The sequence below is a fragment of the Molothrus aeneus genome, chromosome Z (assembly GCF_037042795.1).
Source record: "Molothrus aeneus isolate 106 chromosome Z, BPBGC_Maene_1.0, whole genome shotgun sequence".
Lineage (NCBI taxonomy): Eukaryota > Metazoa > Chordata > Aves > Passeriformes > Icteridae > Molothrus > Molothrus aeneus.
Window position 1 is genome coordinate 54,278,879 of NC_089680.1, and position 23,463 is coordinate 54,302,341.

The 23,463-nt window shown below is 40.3% G+C and overlaps 2 protein-coding genes across 2 annotated transcripts in view; one reads left to right on the forward strand and one right to left on the reverse strand.

Moving 5' to 3' along the window:
- Positions 1–6,066: 6,066 nt before the first annotated feature.
- Positions 6,067–13,912, forward strand: LOX (lysyl oxidase). The gene is made up of 6 exons (XM_066569570.1): positions 6,067–6,796; positions 7,182–7,290; positions 8,600–8,737; positions 11,016–11,172; positions 13,549–13,644; positions 13,793–13,912. Exons 1-6 carry the CDS (start codon positions 6,067–6,069, stop codon positions 13,910–13,912), a joined length of 1,350 nt encoding a protein of 449 aa, XP_066425667.1.
- An 8,305-nt stretch (positions 13,913–22,217) lies between these two features.
- The window catches only part of SRFBP1 (serum response factor binding protein 1), a 61,419-nt gene continuing 60,173 nt past the window's right edge, over positions 22,218–23,463 (reverse strand). The window contains exon 8 of the mRNA XM_066569008.1: positions 22,218–23,325. Coding sequence (XP_066425105.1) covers positions 23,132–23,325 — 194 coding nt within the window. The 3' untranslated portion in view covers positions 22,218–23,131. The remainder of the gene's footprint in view (positions 23,326–23,463) is intronic.

Here is a 23,463-nt window from a genome sequence, read left to right on the forward strand (position 1 = left end):
CACCTTGGGATTTGAAACAGGCATTTTCTCCGGCATTTTTTGATCAGGCATTGAAGTTCCACAAATAAAGTCATCTGTGTCTGTGATGGCCATGCAAATTTGAGGATGGTTATGAAGACAAAGATGCTATTAAAAAAAGTCAGATCCAGGTATTTAGGAGAGGTTTTGACGAGATGCTTGGTAAAATCATGTTCCAGAATTTCTACTGACATGTTCTGTTCTTACAGTATGTTGGGCAGTGCTCCTCTTTCTTAATGATTTACAGGCACTCATCCCCTGCTGAAGATGGAAGGAAAATGACAGATTTGGAAAGCTGTCCATTTCTCTCCCTTCATACATAATCTCAACCTGGTGAATGTCTTGATTCAAAACTAATTATTCTCTCAAGCATTCTTTAAACTTACTAGATGGGTTTTCTTGCTTTTTTGCAAAATATACATAAGGAAAGACTCATTTTGGAGCATTGCCACAACAAAGATGTGTATAGAACTGTTCAGCCAGTTTCTGTTTTTCACAGTAATCTCTCCTCAGTGTCCATGAGTTTCAATAAAATTAGGTGTTTATGCCTGAATGGTGGCAGTCCTTTAGCTCAGCTTTGGAGACAATACAGGACTGAACTACCCAAGCAGTAAGGCACTGTTTAACCATGCACTGTCTAATCTAATCTGAATTTTACTGACCTTGTTAAATGAAGCTAACTCTAGTTCCAATCACAGGTGTTAATGCACAGATCTTTACTTTGAGTGTCTTGGACTTCTGTTCTTTTGTATATGTCATCAGACAACTTACATACCATTGCCATGAATACTACATAAATTATAGGTAGGGAAGCTTTCATTACAGATGCTGATATATAAGAAAATAAAAAGCTTTGGTGGATTTTCAAGTCTCTGAATAAATCTGCAGCAACTGCATATTTATCTATTTATTTCACATTTTTCGCAATCTCGCTTTTATAGAAATCTTGGAAGACAGAAAGCAAATAGGAAAATTAGAAAAATATACCGAAATGAAATGCATTATAAATTCAAGAAGTGAAAGGCTTTTTGTTTAATATTCGCTATGCTCTTTAAAAATCTCTATTCAAGAAAGAAACCATGTAACTTCATCCTGTGAAACCACTCATGTTCAGCTTTAGCGACACTTTAATACTCTAGGCTTAATAATACTGCTATTAAAGCCTCATCGTAAACCAGTGATTTGACAAATTCACTGATATCAGAAGGCTTTGTCTTCAACCCTCACCACCCTCACCATGCCAGAAAAGAGCAACACCTGTCTCAGGCCCTGTAGCTGCTTTTCCTGATCAAGTTGTCAGATCCTGAAGGGATAGAAAGGTGCAATTAACTTGCTTCATCTGGTGCAGGTATTTGCAATTCAGCAGTTCTACCCATGGTGCATAAAACAAAACATGGTGTTGTACTGCAGATAGATAAACCCAAAATATTAGACAAGGGATAGGTGGCATTTTGGCTGTTAATTTTGAATCGGGAACCTTACCTGCTAATAAAATTATAAGAATTTTATTTTTTCAACAAATTGACAAGTTCATTGATGAACAAAAATCTCTTTGTTCCTTTATAAGTTCCGAGTAGAAAAACAAAGTCTGAAAGTTTATGTTTGCATTTTACTTATGGTAGTGGAAAGTTGCCTGATAAGAGACTTCAAAATCAGACATACAAAGGGTAGCTAAATTTAACTGGAAGACTAACTTCTGTAAAAATAATAACTGTCTGCTCCAAAGACTACTGATGTCAGAAAAAGTCTATAACTCTTGTCTCTACTTAAGTTGGTTTGTAAAAAAAATCTCATTACAGACATGAATCTGAAAGTGCTCAGTGTTCTTAGTTTCTAGTAAAATTCAGATACTGTAAAATATCTTAATCCCAATTATTAAGGGGAATTCATTAAAATTAGGAACTTTTTAATCCAAGACTTACAAGTGACTTCCTTGTCACTTGTAAAGATAAAGATACCTGGACCTTCTGCAAAACATGCTTCAGAAAAATCCACAGTGTTCTGGTGTGCAACAAAATCACACAACTTTTAACATTTGAAGTAATTTTAAATTACTTTAAAAATTTCTAATATTGAAGGAATAAAAAGTATTATAAGTAAGATCTACAAAATAAGATAAATTTGAATAATCTACTTGCAACTCAGTGTTTATGCAAAGTGAAGAATCAGAGTAAGTTCTTTGTCTATTCAAACATAAATCAGATTAGTACACTGAATATTTGCCAGGTAGAAAAAGCTGAAACCAACCCCTACTTTTCAAGATTTTTCATTGTAGTGACTCCTCAACAAACAACACTTCAATCCCAGGGGAAAAAATAACAGCTTATAATTATACTTAACACATATTAAGTTTGTCTAGTTTCCTGTTAGGATTTTATAAAATTATTTATATTTCTTGGTTTATGCTAAGCATACCGGTATTCTACCCTAGCTAAGCATGCCAGTTTTTGACTAAACAAGAACATGAATTATCCAACCCATTCCTACAGAGCAGATATTTAAAAAATAATATTAAATGTAACAAATAACGTGATTGATGTAAACTGACATTTAAAATAGCTTCCCCTTTTTTACATTCTCATACTTTTCATACACGTATCAATATTAAAGAATCTTAAAATGTGTGTCTTAAGAGATGTATTAAGACATGCCAAATTCAAATAGCTTTGGTTCTGTTTGGGGTATTTTTGTTGATTTTTGTGGTGAACAGGTTAATATTTTTCAATTTTCAAGATTTACAACTGAATTAGCAGTTTAGCAGTAGTGTACACATTAACATAACTCCAAATGCTACTAATGCCATTGGAGACATTTTTCCATTTGTAACATCTGAATGAGGACTGCTAAAACCTTACAATGAAATGTAAATTTAAATATAAGTTACCACCTGATACCAGGTTCTGAGACATTGCTGCAATTGCTTACTGACATCTGCTTTAATTATTTGTCATTTTTTTGTGAAGGAAGATTCTATTTTTCAGTTGATATACACTGTATTTATTTCTGTAGGTGGCAGAAATCAAAATTGCCAGTGCAAGAAGTACCCTGGCATACCAGTCATTCCAGACAAAAAAGAAAGGAGCAAGCAAATGCTTAAGTAACTAAATTAACTGTGATCAGTATCAGAACTGGACTTTACAAAGCAGCTGTATCAACCTCATGAGAAAGTTTAACATCAGAGTGCTTGACAGTTTTTGGGGCAGTCGCAGTACCTGACTTGCTTATGAGTCTTTTTAAAGTATTGCAGAAATTTTCACCTCCACACCTTAGGTCACAGAGCTTTTTGATGGTCTTTTCAGACCTAAGATGTAAAAACCTGGTGTAATTGGACAACCTGTGGAGAGAGGAAAGTAGTTAAATGGACATGGGCACCTAATGCTAAGGGAAGGACATGACTCTCTAGTAATGCTAATAATGCTTTTCAGGCATTATGAACCCTAAATTGATTAATAGATGAAACTTGTGCTATGGAGAAAATGGCAAACAGTGAGAATAGTTGATAGATGGGTGAGAATACCACTCTCAAATATGCTTTCTCCAGTTTCATGAAAAATAGTAACTTAATCAGGCATAAGAAAAAATGGCTGGAATCCCACTGTGTGGAAACATTGTCTAATATCACACATTGGGCAACAACCTGCTGTTTGTAACATTAGTAAGATTTAGAGGAAGATTAAAAAGACAGAAATCTCATTCCTTCAGTGTTGCATTTTCCCTATCTTCAACCTTTCCATTTTACTCAGCTTTAGTCACTGATTGTTCCAGGCAAACCCTTAAATGGAGAATAATATTTTCAAAGCCACAATGAGGAAGATCATAGGGGATGAGCAGCCTGCAAATACAATGAATAAGATAACCCGAACCAAACCACCTCTGCAGCAGACTGCCCAAAGTAGCACAGCACACTTGTGGAAAGACACCAGTTACTGTTCTGGTTGGGGGCCCAGTGCAGCAGATGCTCCCCACCATCCTGGTGCTGGCTAGCAATGGTAGCAAGCACCCACCTGGCTACTGGATATGTTCTCAGGTAAGAAGACTTTGCAGTCTTTGGAGCACAAGTGCCCTGTGCTCCCCAGTGCTCTGCAGACCGACCATTTTGTGGCCAGAGCATGGCCAGCAAGCCTGGCGTGGCGAGCAGCCGGTGCCAGTGACAGTCAGAGCCAATGACCCCCAGTCCGCGGGGGGACCTCTGACACGCAGGTGGCACCGCTGATTTCAGGGGGGTGAAAGTACTTTAAAGATGAGCACTGCAACTAATAATTCTATTATTAGTTAGCTGTTAATTTAATGTTAATATTAGCTGTATTATTAAATAATACAGCAGTGTAAATCAGCATTCACCATCCATCACAGCCACAATGTGGGACCACATTTTGCTGTTTTTCTATTATTGTGTACCATTTAAAATAACATGCAATTAAAATAAACTACAACACAACAAATGACAGGAGAACTCTACAAAACCATCAAAATCTAGTCACAATATCCACCTGGCCAGTAACATGTGACCTGTTAACCTGACCTGGGGAAGCTGGCAGTGGTCCTAGGGTGCCTTGAATCTACCTGAGTAAGGTGAAAACTTCCAGTGCAGAGTGGCAAGATTCATTTAAATATTCTCACCACCAAACTTTCGGTGAAGGAGAACTTTTGTGTATTCTCCTCAATTCCTTTGCAAGGATTCATAAGCAAACAGCCTTTGGAAAAATACACCCAAAAGAAGTTTTGGCTGAAATCCATGGACCTTAATTCATTTGCCTTACTGGGTGATTGTACTTATCAAAACACAGCCTTGATGAACTCTTGTAAAAGCGGGAAGGAAGGGAGAGGCTTTCGGGCCACAGCGTCCTCTTCTTCCCCAGCCCGATTTTGGGGACACACTACCCAAACTAGGTTTATTTGTTCTGGTGATAGGGCTAAGCCTCTCCCATGTGAAATTTCACTTTTCAATGAAAACTTACTCCAGGAGGAGCAACGCCAACATATTTCTCGTGTGACTCACATGCACAAAACCCAAAAGTCAATAGTCAAGAGTTTATTTGATGAAGGTTTTCTCCTAATTAAGAGGTCATCAAGGGGATCCGACTGTTACTCAGCGCTGAGACGAAGGTCACCAGCAGCTGCTCCAGCCCGGGAGATGTGCCGGCCAGCACATTTTCCAGAAACATGTTTCCTCTCTCGCCAGCGGCCCCTTCCCCCTCCCCGCCACCCCGTTTCTAGTCTCTCCAGCGCTGATGAGCTAATAGCATTTTTCCTTTGCATACTTTGGCGCTGCCCCACGGCATACTCTGGCAGCCTACGTGTGTCTGAGCGCGCCCGCCCGCCGCAGGCTCGGCACGGCTCGGCGCGGCTCGGGGCGCGGGGGGAGGCAGGGCAGGGCAGGCAGGGCAGGGCAGGCAGGGAGGGAGGGAGGGTGGGGAGCCCCCGCCGCCGCGCCGGCCCGAGCCGCCCCGTTCCCCCCGAGCCGCCCCGTTCCCCCCGAGCCGCCCCCGCGCGGGGCGGGCGGGGGGCGGCCTTGGGGGGAACTGTCAGGGCCGCACGTTTCCAGCCGCATTACGTGAACAAATGGCGGGGGTGCAGCCAGCCCAGCCAGCGGGGCTTGTGTAACTTTGCGAGCGTGCCAGCAAGTTTAAAGTCCCTGGTCTCTCCTCCTCCTTCCCTCGCTCCAGACACCAGCGCGGGCCGGAGGACGATGAGAGGCTGATTGTTTGCTCCGGCTCCCATTCGCATCCCCTCGCCTATAAATACCGGGGAGAAGAAAAGCCGCTCTCGCCGCCTCCCCCGGGCCGGGTTTCCTTTCCGACGGCCCGACCTGCCCGATGGCACCTCCCGGGTGCTGCAGCGCCTGAGACCCCGCTGCCCGCCCGACCCTTCCAGAAGCGCAGCCCGCACCCCTCGGCCGCCCCGCACCGCCCTCCCCCCCCCCCCCCCCCTTCCCGCTCCATCCCGAGCAGGAAAGGCGCCCCTCGCTCTCCTCTCGCCACCCCCCTCCCTCTCCTCTCGGTTTCGCCCGTATCTCTCTACCCGCCGGCGCCCACGAAAGAGGAGAAGATGCGTTTCGCGCCGCCGGGGCTCCTGCTCGCCCAGCTTCACGCGTGCATCTACTGGAGCTGCCTCTGGCCCGCCGGCTGCCAGCAGCAGCCGCCGCGCCGGGATCCCCCGCCGCCCCCCGCCGCCTGGAGGCAGCGGATCCAGTGGGAGAACAACGGGCAGGTGTACAGCCTGCTCAGCCTGGGCTCCCAGTACCAGCCCCCGCGGCGCAGGCAGGCGGCCGAGGCGGCGGGCAGCCCCATCCTGCTGCTGCGGAACAACGGCACGGGGCTGCCGCGGAGAGCCGCCGCCCGCAACGCCGCCGCCGCCGCCGCGCAGCCCCAGCCCCAGCCCCAGCCCCAGCCCGCCGCCGGCAGCCGCGGGGGCTCCGGGGCTCGGCACTGGTTCCAGGCCGGCTACCAGGCTTCCTCCGGGGGTCGCGCCGCTGCCCCGCAGCGGAGCCCAGGGGCCGCCGCCTCCGCGGCCCGGGGCGCCTCCTCGGGGGCGCCGCGACCCAGCCCCGCCGGCGGCACTGGCACCGACGGCAACGGGAGCAGCGCCGGGGCCGGCAGCCTGCCGCCCCTGGGCAGCTTCAGACCCGGCCGGGAAGATGTCATGGTAGGAGACGACCCCTACAACCCCTACAAGTACACGGACGATAACCCCTACTACAACTACTACGACACCTACGAGAGGCCCCGCCAGGGCAGCAGGTACAGACCTGGCTACGGCACCGGCTACTTCCAGTACGGTAAGAGCCCTCCTTTCCGTCCGCGCCGTCCCTGCCCTGCCCGCGGCCCCGATCCTGCCGCTGCCGGCGGGAGGAGCTGCGGGGCCCGCTGGCCCTGCCTGGCCCTCGCTCGGGGCAGAACCCGAGGGAGCTCTCGGGCTGCGGGCAGCCCAGTCCCCGCGCCCGGGAGAGGGGCGAGCTGCCGATGAACCCACCGGGGGTTCCGGGCGTCGTGGTTGCGGTGGGGTGTTTGGGATAAGCCTGGGCAAAGGGGAATGCGAGGTTAACGGAGAGCAGGGGTCCGTAGCAAAACGATGGCTTCCTAACGACTGGGATGGTAGCCAAATATTTGCAAACGTGTCCTGGGTTGATCTTACTGTTATGTGGTTGGTTTGATGAACTGCAGGTCTCCCTGACTTAGTCCCGGATCCCTATTACATCCAGGCGTCCACGTATGTCCAGAGGATGTCCATGTATAACTTGAGATGTGCTGCCGAGGAGAACTGCTTGGCAAGGTAGGCATTGTCCCAAGATTTTGCCGGTTGCTGTGCTCCTGTTTCCACCTGTGAACGCGGTGAGGAAGGAGAAAAGTGAGGTTGGAGGGCTCACGGAAACACAGCCCTTTGTAACCTTCTTCCAAGTTTGTGGCAGGTGGTAGAGAAAGCAGTCCTGCCACATTAGAGAGACAAGCTGCGGATCTCATGAAGAACATACACGCTGTGGAAAGTTGTATTACATGTTTTTATTGTCAGGCTCACTTGAACATTTCTGAATTTTGTGAAATGGAGGCACCTAGAAAACAACTTCATTCTGTTAATCTCCCTCCTCTACTCCCACAAGATCATATGTTTCTTCATAAAAAAAAAAACCAAAAAAAACCCAAAAACTGAAGAACAAAACCCCTATTCTTAACCAGCACAATTTACTCTTAAGATTATAATAAGCTAATTGTTTCTGGGCCTATGCCTTTTAATGTCTCCTAAAACTAAAATCCCTCTGAAAAGTGTTTCAGAGTCTCTTAAGGGGTTGAAATAACAGCTTTGTTATGAAGTTAGGTCTTGTCCAGTTGGCAAAGATGGATTTTTCCTGTTTTCTTTGGAAAGAAATCAACATGGCTGGTTTTAACCACTTTAACTTGTTTGATACCTTATCATGCAAAACAAATTTATTTATTTACCAGCATCATAAATTTATGTTTCAGGGTCATGCCTGCTCTTCACTTGCAAAAAAAAAAAAAAAAAAAAAAAAAAAGACATAGCAGTTTTGGTTTTTTTTTTGCTAGCTTCACAGTGAAGACTCATTGAAGTGTTCTTGCTGGCCATTAGTTGATTAAAATATTCCAGTATTTAAAAAATTTAAAAGAGTGTAGATAATAACTATGTAGAATGGGAAAACACAGCCTCATTCATATACATATTAGTTTTTTGGGGTTTTTTTATAACAGAATCAGACATATGTTTTGTGATCTTGCATACACAGGGAGTTATTTTTGGTTAACAGCAACTAATAAAATTATGTTTTTTGGTACCAGAGTAATTTTACAGCTCAGCAGTGATCTTCTTCATAGAGAGAATCAGTCAGTTGTCAAACTTCCATTTATAAAATTAAAACCAGGTCTGAATTTTACTCAGGTATTGGTCTGACACCAGGCATTTCCACACCATATGGAATTCCTCTGTGAATCTCCAATGCATGAGGCTTATGGAGCCTGAAAAGATCTCTGCTATCAGTTACTTCTGAGACAATATAAAGCATTTTTTCAAAGTATTTCTTGCATATACTTATGGCTTTTTCCTTTGTTTTCTTTGTTTTGCACCATTGCAGCTCAGCCTATCGAGCAGATGTCAGGGACTATGACAATCGGGTGCTCCTGAGATTCCCCCAAAGAGTGAAAAATCAAGGCACATCGGATTTTCTGCCCAGCAGACCCCGTTACTCATGGGAGTGGCACAGCTGTCACCAGTGAGTGAAGTGCTCAGTATGGCATCTTCTAATTATGCTTTTCACTAACAATTGTCACTTACAAGGCAACATTTTCTAAAACTAAAGTGAAGTAGAGAGAAACCATGGGGAAACTTTAGCCTTTTACTATCTGATTAATTTTATGTTGTGGTAATTACTATTTGTAGGTAGTGATAATTACACTTTGCACAGACACATGAAACGAAGATGGATACAAAGCTTATCCATACGTAGGAAACTCTTACAATGTGTAGATTAAATACAAATACAAGTTTGAAATGAGATTTGACAGTAGCACTTTCTCCTTTTATTTTACATATAGTCCACTTACATTTAAGTGTACATTTAAGTAAATAAAAGTCCCAACCACGTAAAAATAAATAGAAACCCTAAAATGTACATTTACTAGCATATTCCCTATAATTACACCTCATTTTAAACAGTGACCCATACTTCTTGAGCTGAACTTAATAATCTAGTTCTTCCAAGGAGTGGTCTGATCAATTTGGAAAAGGAAAGCTCCTGAGTTGACTGATCCCTTTATCAATAATATCCTATCTATATATGATGATATTTTGACATAGCAGCATTGCTCTAGAAATAGTATATTTGCTGGAAACACAGCAAGGGAAATGTAGCAGAACAAGCAGGTAACACTGCAAACCTGTACCTTTTGTGGAAAACTCACATGCAGGAATTTGCAGGTTTGTTCCAGTTTTTGCTACTTCTCAGCAGGAGCAGTTATAAAATACTGGAACTAATTACTCAGAATACTTACTTCCACCTTATTTATAATACAACTGTGCTGCTACAGGCACATAAGTGATAACTTAATCTTTTTTAAAAATGGTATGCAATGTGGGTTAGGTCTGAAGCCTCTGAGCCAATGGAATATTTCTCTCTAGGTGTAGAGGCTTTAGGTATTGAATGAAAAATCAGTATCATTAGAACAAATTCTTTCAAAAAAGACTCAATTATCAATTTATAAATCTTACATGCATCAAAAAAGCTAAAACTAAATCAAACTTAACAAAAAACCTCCACAAATGCTTTAGTTAACCTCTATCCCTAAAAAAAAATCTCCACCAATAACAAAAATCCAACCCTCATGCTTACAAACTTGATAAATGGATGAAATGAGTAGAGAGCAGTTGAAGTTTTCCATTTGTAGAACATTTTCTTACTGTGCCACAATAGACATCACTGTCCAGATGCAAAGTGTCTCTGATGTTGATTCAGTTCTTGGACAGAAAATACATTGCCTACAAAAAAATGCAGCTCTCATGATCATTTCCATAACAGTGAAGCAAACTCGTTTAGAAATGAACCCAAACTGCCAGTTGCTTTGGCTAGCCGTCAGACCTCAGTGTTAGTCATCATCATCTGTGGACTGGTTTTAGTGTTCTGGATGCGCTTTGAGGCTCCTGTGCTGCTTTGTTTTACCAACACATTTGAGTTTTGTTGATTAGGTCTTTCTCATATCCCTCTTGAGCTGAAATCATTCAAAAGTAACGGCAGCCAAAAGATACAGTGCAGGTAGAGAAGACAAGTTTATTTTCCCACCCTTTTGGAAAGGGTGAAATTACAAGAATAAGAGGTGCTAAAACTCCACAGTAAGAGCTAGAAGTCCCTTTGTGTGAAAGCAAGAAAAATGGGCAAAAACTTTGCCCAAATCAAAAGAATAAACACTTCTGAAATAGAGACAGTATTAAGTACACACTATAAAAATAGCTGATATTGAATGAAATCTGCATTCCCAGTACACAGAAGATGATTTCTTTATGCAGATTTTGTCTTCACCAATGTTACAAATATGTTACATTGTCTGAGGGCCATGGAAATGTGAAACCAAATTGTTGGGGTTTTGCTAGCAAGTAGCAAACTTCCATGGAATTTATGGTATGTAAGGTAAGCATTCCTAGCAAACCTATGGTTAAAGGCACTTATAAGATGTTCAATTCAAATATGAACTATTTAATACTTGCTATTGTTGTTGGAAAAGAGGTGAAACAAAATTTTGGAAAAACAGTGCTGCTATGGAATCTTTCCCATAACAAATTAAAACCCATTATTTATTTATAGGATGACATGTGGTACTTGAAAATGAGAGTAATGAAAATAATTGAGTGGTCAGTAGTAGGAAAGTGTACTAACACACAAGTTTTGGGAAGTAATTAAATTTGTCCAGATTTAACGGGATGTAGATCAAATAGGAATATGTGAAAATGTTATTGCTGAGATCTGATCCATCTCTAATAATGTATCTGTGGTTTAACAGACATTACCACAGCATGGATGAATTCAGCCACTATGACTTGTTGGATGCAAGCTCACACAGAAAAGTTGCTGAGGGTCACAAAGCAAGTTTCTGCCTTGAAGATACTTCCTGTGATTATGGATATTACAGGCGGTATGCATGTACAGCACACACACAGGTAGGAGCTGCTTTGGAGACAACCACGGGTTTGTGTTTGGATAAATTTTCTGTCAATCACCTGATTCCCTAACTAGCTTCTGGAATTCCCCATTATAGAGACCAAGATACTAACCTGGAGACTGGCAATTCACCCACGTGCTGTTAACTGTGGGTTTCTTGTTAAAGGGCAGTGACACTCACTAGCGTAGCACCACTGCTAACTGAATTGTGTTAAAACACACCACAAGTGCTCGTGGCAGTAGGACTGGTCAGGCTTGCTAAGAGGCACACAAGACAGCCCATAAAGAAGCTGTTCCCAATGTTCATCTCCCTAAACTGACATTGTAGGCTGGTGCCAGAGCTCATAGCTGGTATTTTCTCCCTTGTGGAGTCTGAAGCTGTAAGGGGCTGGATTTCTCTAACACCAGCAGCTGCTGGCAGGCAGCCTGGCACAGGAATCTCAGGGTATTGTTCTGTGCCCGCAGAGCAGGAGGCTGTTTAAGAGAGTGGCACCTGTGTGGATGTTATGGGGGCACATACCAACATAAAGCCAAGTGCCAGGGCTTATTAGGGGAACATGGAAGAGGAAACATACCATTATGATAGACAAATCCATGCAAGAATCCTGTCTTGAACATTGCATCACCACCTTTCAGAACTGCTAAAGAAAAGCTTAAAAAATCCTAAGTAGCCAACCCCAGCAGAACAAGGTTGATCAGCAGTGTAGTATGGCTAAGAAATTTCATAGACTATTCCATCTGGAAAACCAGACGTTAAGACCAAAACTTGACTGGTTGTGGATTTAAAGAGGAAATTTTTGATATTTACTGACAATAGTTGATGTTTCTGTCAATATATGAACTGAAGACCTGTCAGGTAACAGCTTTAAAACAGAGAGGACTGCTCTTTGGACACAGGAATGAAGTATTAAATTCCTAGGCATTGGATGTTGCAGAGATCAAAAATCTCCATGGGCTCAAGAAAAATTTAGACAAAGTAACAGATGTTATTAAACACAAAGATCAAATGGTACCCTGTGCCTTAAATACAGTTAAATGCCTGGTGGAAGGAATTTGCTTGACATTACACATCCCATTCCTTATGCTCTTTTCTCATTAAGAATCTGCTGCTGACCACTGCCAGAGACATGACACTGAGCTTTGCTGGATCTGTGGTTTAACTCAGTGTGGCCATAGGTACACACAAACCTATATTCCTTACTCTGCAGCTTTTAATCTAGAAGGTAGTTATTCTGTCACAGAGAAATGACAGCTATGTTTCCCTGGCTGACGTGTCCACATCTGAATTTTAACTATAATGAATGATCTGCAATACATAGAGGCTTTGAAGAGGTTTTATAAATACCTTTTCTACTTCTGCAGACTATGACATCTAACTAAGCAACATACATATTTTACAGCTGAGTATTTGTGTCACTAGAATCACGGCTGTGTCAGCATTTCCATTGGAAGCCCATATTTCAGGGGTTTGTAATTGGACTGTAAAACTTTCCTCCAGCCTCAGACTTGGCACAAACATGCAAGAGTCTGAGCTGATCACCAGCTGGGTCAAGAGGGAATTCCTGCAGGACTTGGGTTTTCTGCACTCTGTGTGTTGCCAGAACAGATCAGCTCTGCCTAGAGCAATGTGTATTGGCCACAGCTAAAGACACTAGCTTTGAACCACCAACACATTCATATGTGGTGTTTCTTATTCATGTTCCTAACAAGGAAGAATTTTTCAGAAAGATGCATCTGGAATAAAGGCTACATTTTCAGTTCCCTCAGATTCTTGTGTCACTATTTGTCTGAAGAGAGACCATTTCCATGCAAAGCTCAATGTGAAAATGGCCCTTAGCCCTACTATTCAAAGATGGCACATCCATAGCAAAATGTTACATCATTCCTAAGGGTAGAGAGAGGATCCACCATGGTGATCAAGTCTGTACTCATGATCTCAGAGATATTCACTCAACAATTACAGATACTTACCTCCAGTCTTTGGTCAATTTTTATTGTCTTCTGATCTTATGTGAAGAACAGGAAATAACATCATCAACAGTTTGGACATAAAAGGAGTACTGTAACAAGTGATTATAAGAAAATACAGATACCTCACAGATGAACGACTGTGAGGTAACTGTCAATATTATAGGTGTTTTTTATCCAGTAGCAATAAAAGGCAATCTATAAAAGTGGTACATTAGACTTAGGTGTTCTCTAGCTTAGACACACAAATAAACTGCCAGCTAAAAATAAGATTCCTTTTCTAAGTTAATTTTCTAAGTGGACTGTGATAGCTAAGTGAACTTCAGTCTGAGTGTCCCTAATGTCTAGAATGTCACTGTTTTTAAAGATTCATGTTTTTTCACATCCATCTTAACTTCATTCCTAAGGGTCTGAGCCCTGGCTGCTACGACACTTACAATGCTGACATAGATTGCCAATGGATTGATATTACTGATGTAAAACCTGGAAATTACATTCTGAAGGTAAGCCTATTGGGAATGGGGAGGTTTGGGGTTTTTTTGGGAGTGTTTTCCTGTTTAAAGAAAGAAGCAAATCATTTGCATACATGCTTTGGCATGTAAGTTACCAGCTGAAGGGGCAGCAGACAGCAGTGTGCTCTCTCCCCTGCAGGTGAGTGTGAACCCCAGCTACCTGGTGCCTGAATCCGACTACTCCAACAACATTGTCCGCTGCGACATCCGCTACACGGGCCACCACGCCTACGCCTCTGGCTGCACCATCTCCCCGTGAGTGCCTCCCCACTGCTGCCCTCTCTGCCACTGGGCCCCACTGACAGGATTTTGTTTTGTGGGAATTTTAAAATTTGCAGGAATTTTGCTCTCGCACTCACACCGTTGGAATATGTAACACTTCCCAAAACTGCTGCTCCTGCCTGGTCTGCCAGATAACAACCTCTGGCTCGCACGCCTTCCTTTGTACTGACATTAGGACCTCTCTAGGATCATTCAGTACCCTTTTACACCACCCACACACAACTGAGCAGCTAGAGTGCTCTTTAAGATCTTGTGCAAAATCCCAAGTAACATGTGTGTTACTTCACTGCTGCGGCTGCTTGCAGAGCAGCCACTCTCCCTGAAACAGTTCTTTCACACATCCTTAATTTACAGTTTTGCTCTTTAAAAGTTTAAGCAATGCCAAAAAAGTGCCTTTTTTACATTTTTTTCCTCCAAAAAGGTAAATTCATTTAATAAATGTCCTCATGATAGATCTACTGTACCTTAGTATCTGTGAAACACACACAGAGAAAGCAGTCTTCTGTAACACAGAGGTAAGCAGTTCTCAGAACACTGTGTAAGTTCCTCATATGAAATATTTATCAAGAGACTTCATTCGGTTTGTATAAGGAGCATTAACATTGTAGAGAGTTCATATGAAACAAATTCCAGAGCAGTGAAGGAAAAGTAAAACATATGACCAGTGCAGTCTTCTATAACAGTATCAGTGAAACAGACTGGATTAGTGTGACTTGCCTAGTTAGCCTGTGAAATATTCATTCCTTACTTTGCATTAGGAACTCAGTAGTTAAATGAGCCAAACTTACATTTCACGCTTTTAACATCTAATCTCCCCATCTTACCTCTGAAAATATTACTGAGTACATAAAATAATAGAACAGTTAATGTCAGAAAGACCTTTTAGATCATGAAGTCCAGCCATCAACCTCAGACCAACACCACACTCACCATTAAACCATATTCTCAAGTGCCATATTCATATGGCTTATGAACACTTCCAGGGATAGTGACCCCACTACTTCCCTGGGTATTCTGCTCTAATGCTTTACAACCCTTTATGTGAAGAAGTTTCCTCTGATTCCCATCTAAACCTCCTCTTGAGGCCATTTCCTCTCATCCTGTCTCACTGGTTATGTGGGAGAAGAGACCAACCCACACCTCACCACTGCCTCCTTTCCTCAGGGATTCGTAGAGAGTGATGAGATCTCCCCTCAGCCTCCTCTTCTCCAGGCTAACCCCTCATATATATATACACACACACATATATATGTGTGTGTATGTGTGTATATATATATGTATATATACACACATGTATATATGTACACCATACATTATATCTCTCCTCTCAGGTACATATTCACGCAGGGCTAGGAAACCAAATGTCTGTTACTGTTGGCTGACTTGTGCTTTCCAGCTGACAAGTGGGTATTCAGCAGTTCCTCTTTCTGTGCGTGCCTGCTCACCTGCATAAAATTATTTCTCCTCTTTCAACAGATACTGAGAAATTTGCAAGAAGTGGACGAGATGGTGACAGATGTTTTGAACTGAAGTATCATTATACAAACTTCACTAGGATGCAAACACTATAGAAACAAAACTACAGAACATACACAGATATGCCCACACACCTTATGTGACTTTGAAGCACTTCTGCTGCTTCTCAACCAAAACTTAACTGGATTTTGAGAATCTAAATTGGCATTACTTGTATTGCTATTGAAATGCAGGAAACTGGTGCTTCATTTAGAGATATTTTAAATTTTGATAATCTAACTCATTCATAAAAACATGGGACCATTTCTTAGCTCCTTCAAATCTGGAGTTTACGTGATAGTAGATTGCAGTGGGAATATTACTGGTGAATGAGTTGAACATATTTAAAAACGTAGAAAAAAATGTACACAAAATGAATTAAATAAAACTCAAGAGAAAGTACTAATGTCAGCTATCTCAGAAAAGACAATGATGAAAAACAGATTAAGAGTGATGATACAGTACTATTAAAAATTCTTGCTAGGACACATTGATATGAAAGACAGAAGTATGTTCAGTTTTCAAGGAATATTAACATATAGCAGAGAAATACATATATATTATATATATCAGTTATACCCCTGCAAGAAAAGTTATGTTTACATTTTTAATACATTAGAAGTTTTTCCATTTTCTTAAGTGAAAAACAGATGGGGTTTTGAAATACAACTTTCATCTGTGAAAATTAATTAAAAAGCTTGCCCACCTTTATATGTTCAAGAAATTTTTCAAGGTGGGACTTTTAAAAAAGTCCTGCAAACTTAATGTGGATAAAAAATACCTGTCAAGAAGTGGGCTCTTGGAGATGATGAAGAGACCCTGATGTGGTCATCTGTGAAAAACATCCAACTTTAACAGGTTAACCATCAAAATAATACAGGCAATTAACTCAGGTGGCACCACAAACAGAAGTAGGTCAGAATCTCTTACAAAGTATTTTTAGTGTGAAGAAAACCTACTACCTGCTTCCCCCTTAAGTACTGTAGTTGACTTTAAAATGTATATCTCAGTATTCAAAATAGCAAAGTTGAAAATATACTATGTAGAGAGGAAAAGCAAAAGTCAGTGTATTTGACATCCTACTTAGGCTGTTCAGGAACAAAATGCAACATTGTTAAGGGGAAAAACTTCCAGCCCATTAAGGTTTTTGCTGAACTGCTTAACTGGTGCTGGGTGTACTACTCCTCCTCCCATCCCCAAATTATTTTGCTTTTGCAGTGCACCCTGCTGTAAGCTACAGTAGCTGTGATTTTTGTTTTAAACTGTGAAATGACATATCACAAGGGGATCTGGCTTTTTTTTTCCAGAAGATTTCTGATCATGTAAAATGAAGAAGAATCTACTTTGGAGCAATGGGACCTAGAAATATTGATTGGTGTTCATTAATTTGATGAGCAGTTCAAAACACCTAATGAAATATTGGAAGCTCAGTATATTAAAAAAAAAAGGAAAAAAGTGCTATTCAATATAGTTAAAAATTTAAAAATCTGAGGAGTATGGAGAGGTTTTATTATCACTATTGAGAATACTTCAGGTAGTATTTGGAAATATTTTATGCTTTAGAACCCTATGGATTCAATTTGGAAGTCTGATTAATTACCATAACATCCTTCACAGATCAGCTGTTCTTTAGTACATTTATTTATTTCCACCTTAATCATAACTTAGTTACAAATTTGCACAATCAGAACTTAAAAGGAACCTGAGAACCAGCAGCCTGGTGATTCCTACACACCAGTGGGAGAGGGTGCAGAATAATCTAATTTATACCTGCAGGTCCCTTTCTGTTTGCTGTGAGATCCATTATAGCAATCTCTAACCAGTATGGGAAATGAACAGAAGCAAAATTTGGAAACTTGATTTATGAGAAGACCATTTGTTACATATGTCTGCAAAAACGAGGGCCTGTTTAAAGTCCAGGCTTCTGAAATCTCAGCCCAAAGAGTTCTTAGGTATAAGAGGCGTTAAGGGATGCAAGCGCATTCACCTTTCTATAGACTTAGGTCAAAATTGGGGTCAAAGTCCTGAGAGCAGCTTGGGCAATGGACACAAAAGCTACTGAATGGAAGCCAGGCTGTGGGCATGGGCTGCTTCCTGGGAAGAGGTGGTGTGCTCGTACCTCATGGTGCCTGATGCTGGAAGTGGGATATGAGAGCACCAAGTGGAGACGGAGCAGCTGCAGGAAGGGGGTGCCCTCGTGCCTGACACACTCACCTGCTCTCATGTCTGCGCCCTAAGTACTTGCAGAACTCCACTGAAGTCAGCAAGGAGCCAGAAGGCCTTGAGCATCTGCGTAGGTGGAACTAGTGGGAATGGCCTCGTTTGGAAAGGTGTTCAATGCTGTAACTTTGAATATTGGGGATACTGGAGCTACGAAAATGTAGCTTTTTTTTCCGTAGCAAAATATTGTATTTGTTTTGAAATGTGTGTTAAGCAACATGACATTGATGTACAATAGCACAAAAATTGCCTAAGACATGAACAGAAAAACAAGGGATTTTAGGATTAAAAAAAATGAAGGAATGTGACTTCAACCCTGTCTAACTATAGTAAATCACAACGCAGTAGAAGAGTTTATTATATAGCATGTGTAGAAGTAGTTCTAACTAGGGGAGCGCCAACCAATATTTTCAGTATCTTGGCTCTGCAGATTTGACACCTTATTTTTTGCATACTGGAATATGTTTTTGGGATTATGAACATCTTTAAAAACTGTTTTAGAAAAAGTTTTTATTTTTACTGCACATTATATTTGGATTCCATTTTACCAGACATTGGGCTTGTTCCCTTATCTTTGAATTGACATTGGTCTCAGTGGAAGCAAAACCAGATTTAAATTTTGTGGGATTTCTACTATGAATTTGCTGTCTTGCAGTCTGAAATTTCTTCTGAAAAGCCAGAATGTATAAATGTGTGTGAAACAATAACCTCCCACACTTCAAATCTTTACTTAAGAATTGCACATAAGGAACATAATGTATGTCAGGCTCATTAGAGGAAGGGATTGCTATATATTTTTTTTAATCCTGAAATACATTTGGTATTTGTGTATTTCTAGACAAAAGTGTAACAAAAATGACAGACTGGTCACCAATGGAACCAAAAAATTGTGTAGATGATGTTTTTGTGTTAGGAAAAGTCTACTCGGTTTTTTTTCTGCTCCAGAATGAATGCACATATGAAATGTACCTTCCTATTGTCATTCATGCATTGTTTGCAGTCTGCTCATTCAAAACCAGCAGGGTGGTTTTCATAAATGAGACATTGAAAGGTGGTTTTATCCTGTGTCTCACATTTATGCCAAAAAGGCATTTTCATTTTCTCCAAATCCTAAAAGGTGCTGAAAGATTTTTAACTTGAATTAAAACCAAAGAGTATGTAATTGGGAGGTTTTTATTATGCAACTAAATGCTACAGATACAGTGAAATGCCACTTATTTTTGCAACTTTCTTGAAGACTTTTCATTATTTTCTTCACTTTTCTTCAAAGAGTCTATATTTCAGTAACTTTGCATCTTTATCTGAAGAGCTCTAATTTATAATATTCATGCACTAGCTTTGTATTCTTCACTGCACTTTCATATTCTTGTGTTACCTGCCCGTATTATGGTTGCAAGTTTATGTGAAAATGACTTGAATAAAATGTTTCAAGCGTTCTGCTTGTCGAAGTATTACACTTACTGCACAGGCCAGATCCATCCCTCAGTGAGAAGGCTTCAGTTAAGGTTGTTATGTCTACATGAAAAAGAAGAAAACTCTGTCTTGCTGACATGGTCTCAGAAAAAATATGACAAGAAGCTAGAAACAAAAAAATAAAAAATTCAAGGCATGATAAACTACCCCCCACACTACAAAAAGGATTAACGTGTCAAAGTTTAACAGGAGGAGGCATATGGTTCATCTGGACACACGATTTCCTTACCATATCTGTCTTGGTAAAAACAGGAACTTAAAAAGCACTTTCAGAATTTCTGCTCCAAAAACTAAGCTTTCACAGAAAGAATACTTGAGCAGTACATGGTAGGAAGTCTGTGTACTCTAGAAAACTGACTAACAGATTAAACATGCAGTTACTCCAAACACATTTTATCCTGTTATTTACATCCTCTGAGTACAACCCAGAGTCCTGCTGCCTCTTCAATCTGTATGCTGAACTGATCAAACAGTCGAATTGTGAAGTATCTCTTGTCCCTTCCCTGAGGGACTACTACAGAAGAGAATAGTTGAAAAGAGACTTGGAGTCTAAATAGTTTAATAGCTAAAAAGAGTCTTATTGGAGACTCCTTCCTATTGGAAGTCATCAAACACACAAATATCAACTAATTTGCAGTCTTGGCTTCATGTAAATGGAGACAAAACCAATGTAATATCTTTTAAAATTCATAAAAGTAGAATTATTTCAGATATAACCCTCTTTGTATAATGTTTCTCTATTTAAAAAGTATTTCCTATCCTACTACTAATTAGAGCTAAGAACTTCAAACAGAATTTCTCTAAGTGTTATTCCTAGAGCACAGAACCTGGAGTGGATCAGCTTCTGTGCAAATACAAAAATGCAATAAAAATGGTATGTGATAATTGCAGAAAGTATATTCAAATCTATTGAAAATAAAGCATCTCCTAGTTCCCACGTACCTTCTACCCCCATTCTACTATCTCATTTTCACATTGCCTTGTATCACAAAATGATCTACCACCAGCAGATCTACCACCATTCACAAAGCAGCTCAACACTTTTGCTCCAGAAAGTATTGCTGTAACTGAATTTTCACTCAAACCCCATTTTTCCTGATCTAACAATTCCAAAAAAACCTGATTAAAGAAGTATTTATGCCTGTTTGGAAGTCTACAAAATGGTCCCATCAATAACACACATATTGGCTATTAAAAAACCCCAACAATCACATTTAAACTAGTGATGACTGTCTAAAAGATACTGAAAAAATCTGAGATGGATTTGTTGGTAAGCCTGAAGTGAAAAAACTGTGCACCTGAAGCAGCCTAGTAGTATCTGACAGTACTTACCTGGCTAAAGATATTTCTTCTACGGTATGGTACTGAACTGAAAAGCATGGTTCTCAACATTTAAAATCTAACCATCACAGAAAGAAATAACTTCCCATGTCACTATAAAAATAAATTGCTAGTACTTTGTGAGAGGCCTCTGTCTAAACAGTACCACAGATATGATATAAGTTAAAATCACATATATGCTGAAAATGTTATGTTGTTATAATGAAGAGAAAACGTTCTAAACTTTATCAACAACCTCCAGGCAAGTTCACTGGGTTTATCAGTTCATAAACAAACCGCCCAGTTACACATAAAAGATATTATCAAGCCTCCACCATCACTACTCATTTGTACAATGTATTAAGGCTGTGATCCAGGTGAGTCACTAAGCACCAGCAGAAAGTAGCAGTAACCCATTAGAATATGAAGTAATGCCAATATCCTAATCTCTCTTCTCTCATTCATGTCCAGTGTATGTTATCTTTTTTCTTTTCTTTAAAGTAAGAGCTCAGAATATTTTTGAAGAAAAAAAAAGGGATGTTTTGATAAGTCAGGCTTCCTTCAGGGAGAATTCTATAGCCGCAAATTACAGCTGTAATAATGCAGTAAGAAACTTGCTCTAATGCCAAGATAAACCAATGCTCCTAGATCTTTTAAGCACATGAAAAAAAGCACTTTAGAACATTGGCTCCTTGAAGTCTTGAGGTTTTTTTCAAACTATTTGCAATCTTTAAATTTTTGATCCTTAAATAGGGTACTCATCTGCTAAAAGAAAGGTAAGCAGTCCATGAAAAACTGTTACAACTGATGACACCTACCAAAAGACATTTCTCTTGCCTTACACTGGAAGCAGAGAAGTTACATACCAAACCTTTGTTTGTTGTGTTATTCATCTAGGATTTATTTACTTACTGTATTTAAAGCTTTAAAGATTAACATTTGCATCTGAAATCTTGAAGTTTGTAGTAAGCAGGCAAATGCATGGCTTTTTCTGTGAAATACAATCCTACAAAAATCACAGTAAACAAGGTTCTGTGCTTTACTTTGAAGCTTTTGGCCTTCAATACTGTTCTATACAGTACAGTGAAAATAATAGCAACAAAACCACTTTGAAATGAAAGGTGGTTTGAATTTCTCATTCCTCTGGGAGGTAATGCCATTAAAGACAGTATTACATATACTGACATTTATTGAGTACATAGAAAAAAAAAGCCTAACTAACTGAGGCAAACCATGCCTAAATATTAATACAGAACAGACCAACTTGAAGGTTTAGTTTTCAAGAACTTAACACAAGATGGGACATGTATAATGTAGCATTATCTGTGCTTAGTCCAGGTCAAGGATCCTCATACTGCTGGCAACATTTTCTAATGCCACCCAGGGGCCTGATGGCTTTGGCTGAGACACGGAAAAAGACAAAGCTTTTTCAGACTGCAGTATGTAGGAAGGCCATCTACACCTTAAGGAATGACATATTCTACAAGTTTCCAGAGATTTAAGAGCAGACAAACCTGAAGACAGGAAATTGATCAAGGATTATTAAACACCATGAGCTACAATATCACAAGATGTCACTGAGCTGTAAAACGGGAAGCTTGAAGAGATGGATGTTGCATGATGTATCACTGTGTGCTCCCTCTGTCCTTAAAGCACACCTTTCTGACTACTTACAAAGATACTAGGTTAGATGGGCCTTTGGGGTGATGCAGGGCTTTCCTCAGGCATCTCTAAATGCTACATGAATAGTACAGTCCAGTCATTTACCAAGTTTATTAATTAATTTGATTATGAAAGGTAACTACATTTATATAAACAACACTATTAAAGATGAATTACATGTTCAGAATTTCTTTCAATTAGGTAGTGGAAGAACACCTGAAGAAGTATTCAATGAATTTTTTTGTCATATTCTAATCAGATGAACTCCCAGTGTCAAACTGGCACTTAAAAGTCAAATGTTTCTTAGTGTACAAAGTTTTGTCACGTTTTCACATTCTTTCAGAAAGTGCAAGACACACATGTTGAAGAATCCAGACATAACTACCAGAACAAAGTATTAAAGACACCTCTTCATTTCCTCAAATTGCCAGTATAATCAGAGGACAGAGGTCACAATTTAAAAGCACAATATTTTATTCTCTCCAGAAATTTCCATATTATGCTTAAAACAGATTGACTTTTCAGCTACCTGATACACTGATGAATTTATGAAGTCTCTTCAAGTTTAAGAATCTTTTACTTTGTCTTAGTTGAAATACAATATAGAACCTTTCTTTTGACAACCAAACTCTCATATAAAGTAAATTTTTTTACATACAAAAAAATCCCCTTCCAAACCCCCCTCCAAAGAATCTGTACTATTCCTACAGGGCACAAATTATGTTCCTAAATATCCTTTATTCATGGTAGGGTATGTTTCATGAATGGTGGCACTACATAATGGGACTTACGAACCAGCACCAAACGGCCATTACATTAATCAACAGACAGCACAAACAATGGAGGAAACAATCTTGATATTCTACGATGGTAAATAATGGTTGCAATTTTGTAGGTTAATAATAGTTGCAATTTTGTGGGTTGCAAATGATATGGACAGTATAACAAAGATGTTTAAACAGCAGTTGCAAAAAAATTTTTTTTAGAACCTCCATTTACATATAGTCTAGTCATCAAATTTAATCTTTTTCCCCTGGAATGCTGTAATTTGAGACATCTGCTCTCTGCGTCGCCTGCTTGCTTCCCATGAAGGATGAAGAGGCTGCTCCAAAGGTGCTTTTTTATTGTTGCATATAATATCCCCTGAAGCTTTTGCAAATGGTTTCTTCTTCTTGAGCTTTGTTTCATTTTTAAGAAAACCTGTGCAAGTACAAAACAAAACATTAATTACATCAGGAACCTTCATAAAAGTATGCAAACTACCTTGGGATTGCAGATATTTTCAAAAATTTCATAATGAGCCATGGGGAATACAGTCATCTGAATATTCACAGCAAG